Source organism: Malaclemys terrapin, chromosome 10 (genome assembly GCF_027887155.1).
Source record: "Malaclemys terrapin pileata isolate rMalTer1 chromosome 10, rMalTer1.hap1, whole genome shotgun sequence".
NCBI classification, from domain to species: domain Eukaryota; kingdom Metazoa; phylum Chordata; order Testudines; family Emydidae; genus Malaclemys; species Malaclemys terrapin.
The window spans coordinates 64827978-64832444 of NC_071514.1; the positions used below are offsets into that span (position 1 = coordinate 64827978).

The window sequence follows — 4467 nt, forward strand, 5'->3', positions numbered from 1 at the left end:
CCTAGAATCTCTCCTTCACAAACCATGCAGAATGCAGCCAAGCATAGTACAGAGGCAGTTTCAACAAGGTTTTGTTTTGTTTTTTTTTTTGGGGGGGAGGGGGGGGGGGAAGAGAGAAAGTTTGCAAAAAGTGTATATTTATTCAGCTCCCTTGCACTTTTCTTCTCAATATTAAAATTTCCCCTGGACAACACCTAAACTTTGAACATCAAGAATCAACCATTCCTACTCCAACTATTACATGGGGAAGGGTGATTACAGATACTCAGACCTCCATAAATCTCACTTCTTTTATGAAATAAGGCATCTCAGCACATACACAGTTGGCCTCCCCATTAAAATAAAACCAAAAAGTTACACTCCAGTACCCTGCTCCTATTGATTTATAGGGGAACTGGAAAAAAATCCAATAGACTTATCCTTAGTATATTCTGTTTCATTTCCATTTCTTTAGAAGAGAGGTAGGCAACCTATAGCACGCGAGCTCATTTTAGGTGGCACTCACACTGCCCGGGTCCTGGCCACCGGTCCAGGGGGCTCTGCATTTTCATTTAATTTTAAATGAAGCTTCTTAAAGATTTTAAAAACCTTATTTACTTTACACACAATAGTGTAGTTATATAGAAAGAGACCTTCTAAAACTGTTAAAATGTATTACTGGCACGCAAAACCTTAAATTAGAGTGAATAAATGAAGACTCAGCACATCACTTCTGAAAGGTTGCCGACCACTGTTTTAGATTATATAGTACCTGGGACAGAGAGCATGTCTGTCTTTGTCTGCGAGCAGCACCAATGTTACTGGACCAGCTCTTCAGCTGGGGGTAAATCAGTGAAACTTTGACTTCAGTGGATTACTATGATTTACCCCAGCTAAGGACTTGGCCCATTGTCAACTCCTAACTGATACACAGCGATCAGAAAGCAGAACCCAGAAAGACACCAGGGATACTATTTTTTAAAAACTTTCATAATAAAGTTTATTACATTATTTTCATTAGAAATATTATAAAATAGAATATTCTGCCCAGCAGAAAAATAATGCCAGAGTTTAAAAACCCTGGGTTTGTGCAAACAGTTTGTGTAAACATAAGAAGTCAAGTGTTCAGGTTCCATCACAAAATACAGTAAGTTGCTACAAAAATAAATTTGGTCACTCCCAAATAGATTAAAAAACCCAGATGTCTTCACATCTCTCTCTCTCTCTCACACACACGCGCACAGTTAATGCTGTATTTATATCTGAAATGGGAAGGATTTCAGGTAGCCCTTTAAAACTGGATTGAGAGGGATGTGGTTTAAATTCTCTCTCCCGAATGTTGCCACAATGCTTTTCCGGCAGAGCTCCTGCAATGGCCGTAAACGGACTTTGCGTAGTGGGGTGACCAGCACCTTCCTCGGGGAGCTTATATAATGTTCCAGTAGCTTAAAGAGACAGTCGAAACTCTCCTTGCTGCCATCCAGGCTGAAACGCCCAGCCTGGAAGTTTATTCGGATGCTGGTGGGCCCAGTAGCAGTCTTAACACTGATGGCAAAGAAGCAATTTTTTTGTCTGCTGTCCCTGATGAGGAAGGTGCCCTCAGGCTCAGATTTCAGCTTCTCGTGGGCTGCGCTGACAGTCAGTGGACCCCAGTAGAAGCCACATGCATCCAGCAGGGCACTCGCTCGGGTGATGCTACTGAAATCCGCCTGTGAGCGGAAAGTTCGGAAGTGTGTGTCGCTCTGCGCCTGCCCAGTGTTGGACCGAGCCGGGCCATGGTAACCTCTAGGCCGAGAATGATCCCGTGCTGGAGGGTCAAGTCGACATCTTGGGTCTGCTGCAACTGCATTATCTGCTGCCACCTTACTGTGCGCTACCATCCTATAGACTAGACCAGCGGATGCGGTCTTCCATAGCGTCAGTGGCCAGGGCAGTGCAGCTCTCCAGCGGCTATTCTGAAATTCCAAAAGAAAAGAAAATATTAGATCCTCAATCTGCGTAAATTAAGTGACAATCTTCCATTGACACCCCTCTGCTCCCTTATAAAATGAAGCCCTTACTCTGTAAATTTACACCCAGCAAACCACTGATTAACAGCATCACTTTCTGGCTAGGTTAGCAATCCATTGCTCTTGCAACATCTGACGCTCAGAAGTATCCAGCCAGGGAAACAGTTACAAATGATGCGGTTTTCCTACTATTAGTCATAGAAATGCATCAGACTCTGGATCGAGTTGACTGATGGGAATCTCTTTTTCAAAGCTTACTTTCTATGTATATCCTTCTCCATCAATTCTTTAACCTTGCATAAAACCACTTATTATAAAACTACTGATTTGCTCTCTTCCCCCTCCCATTTCCCAGATGTAGATGTCTGAATTCAGACTGTATTGTTCTTTGCATTATGTAGGGGAAAAAAGCGTGGCTAAAGGAAAGGCAAACTCTGCAGCTGTGTACAAATCCCCAGAAAGTGGATGGAATTGGCTGAAATGAATGGGTGGCATTGTGGGATTCAAACGTGATTGGCAGTGCAGTTTGTAACCCTGCCAATTTACACATAATCCTACATCTACTCTCTGTTCTTCAATCAACTGGAGAAGCAGCCATAGAAGTCCATTTCCCATCCCTTGTTCCACCCCCCAGGGATATCAATGTTACCACCTCACTAAGCCTACACAAAGCAACCTCTATGAACCCTTAAAGCATTATTCCTCACTCTCTCTTTTTTGTATTGCATGCACTTTAAGTGGCCCAATCTAAATTGCTTCCTATTGATATATCTTTCAGCACCAAGGGCCAAATTCATCCCTCGAGTAATTCTTTTGAAATAAGCATGGTTGTACCAGCAATTAATTTGGCCTCAAACGTCTACACCGACAGCATGGTTCGATACATCTCTGCAGGCTGCCTTGACCTTACTGGAAAGCATAGATTTTAGGATTTAGCCCTACAGTCAGTTATAGATCTGCACTGGCAGACTGTTGAGAAAGCTTGAGGCATTCTCAGAAATGAATCCCCACAGCTGTTTCACACAGCAACATGCGGACATAGATGCAGAGACAGCACTTAGCTGGATTCCTGTCTCTGTGAATGTGACAGCCGGACATTTGAGTTTAGTTTCATTTAGATCATTTTACTGACTGAAATAGCCATCATAAAATCCTGACATTAGCCGATAACTTAAAACAAGCAAAGTATGGTTAGGTTTTCCTTGTATGGCACATGAAAGAAACCAATGTCAGCTTTTCTAATCCTTGGGTGAGGATCACTATTCAGCATTCAAAGTTTAAAAAAAAAAAAATCAAGGCACTCTGAAGGGTGGATGCCTTTAGGTTTAAAACAATAAGATTCTCTAGAACCATTCACCTCCAGGAGAAACAAAACTTTTTTTTTTTTTTTTTTTTGGGTGGGGAGGAGGAGTACACAAGAGGAGGTCTATGCACTTCACTGCCGGTAAGCTTAAAAACACAGCTGCTTTCCTGTGCCTCATTGCAAGGTCCCAAGGCAGTTTTTCCTACGCGCAGAGGTTTTGCCCTTGTGTCCTTGGCCAAAGTTTCCCCATCCCGGCCCAGCTAATGCTGATCTGTCAGTTCGCCGCTGCGCTCTACCCCAGAGGTAACTGCTTTTCAATGATGCCGCAGGATAGACGCGTCGCAAGGGGTTTGGGAGTCCTTTTGGCAAGCAAGGTGTTAGCTAGAGACTCAGCGTTGTGCAGTATTATTATGATTCTGCTACCTTATATTCCACGGATCTTTAGCTCTTTAAAAACCGTCAGCGTTGTGCAGGCTCCTGTGTTCTTGCGTCAGGGCCAGAGATCATTCGCCGCGCTTGGGAGCTCACTGAACGCTTCTCGCTGGAAGCGGACTAAGGCTCGCTGCGCTCCAGGCTAAGGGACACCAAAGGCTGCGCGTGGAAGCCCGCTCGGGACTGCCCTAGCAATGGCTTACAAAGACAGCGTCCCTTACCTTCTCTGCCCTGAGCCGCGGGGATCAACGCTGCTCCTTGAACGGGCACGGGGCACCATAAACCCGAGCTGCGAGCACGGCCGCCTTGCAAGCCCGTAGCCCCCGCGCGGCAGTGGTGCACTTGTAGGCCTGGCCCCAGGAATAGCACAACCATAATCTGCCAGCGAGTCCTGCCTGGCGCCTGTAGCAATCCCAGCCTGCTAGGGGCTGCGCGGCGCGCTGGAGCCGGACTGCTCTGCCTCCGCTCATCGCTCGCAATTTTATGGCTCGGGCTGAGCTCCCCGGGCGGCTCCTCCCTCCCTCCCCTGCTCAATTCGCAGAAAACACGTGGCCGCTCACTTTCACTTTCCATCTGCGTCAGGCGGCTGCAGCTCGCGAGGTTCGGGCCGGCGGCCGGGCGGGGGAGGGGCGCCAGCCTATTGGTTTCGCTTCCAGGGAACCGCAAGTGCCAGTTCAAAGGAACCCTGGCGCGGGCCCGGAGCAGCCCGCCCCGCCCCGCCGCTTCCTCAGAACAGCCGCGCCC

General features: G+C 46.7%; 1 protein-coding gene across 2 annotated transcripts; it reads right to left on the reverse strand.

Annotated features, from left to right (window-relative positions):
* Positions 1–964: 964 nt before the first annotated feature.
* On the reverse strand, positions 965–4164 carry SOCS1 (suppressor of cytokine signaling 1). 2 transcript variants are annotated; one of them, XM_054042936.1, is made up of 2 exons: positions 3945–4164; positions 965–1934 (listed from the first exon to the last, which is right to left on the reverse strand). In XM_054042936.1, exon 2 carries the CDS (start codon positions 1857–1859, stop codon positions 1236–1238), a length of 624 nt encoding a protein of 207 aa, XP_053898911.1. In that variant the 5' UTR covers positions 1860–1934; positions 3945–4164; the 3' UTR covers positions 965–1235. The 2 variants fall into 2 exon arrangements, with proteins under 2 accessions (XP_053898911.1, XP_053898912.1); XM_054042937.1 differs by lacking the exon at positions 3945–4164 and adding an exon at positions 3715–3938.
* Positions 4165–4467: the final 303 nt, after the last annotated feature.

Excerpts from the sequence above, each read along its gene's own strand:
- SOCS1 (XM_054042936.1), bottom strand. The coding sequence starts at position 1,859 with ATGGTAGCGCACAGTAAGGTGGCAGCAGATAATGCAGTTGCAGCAGAC.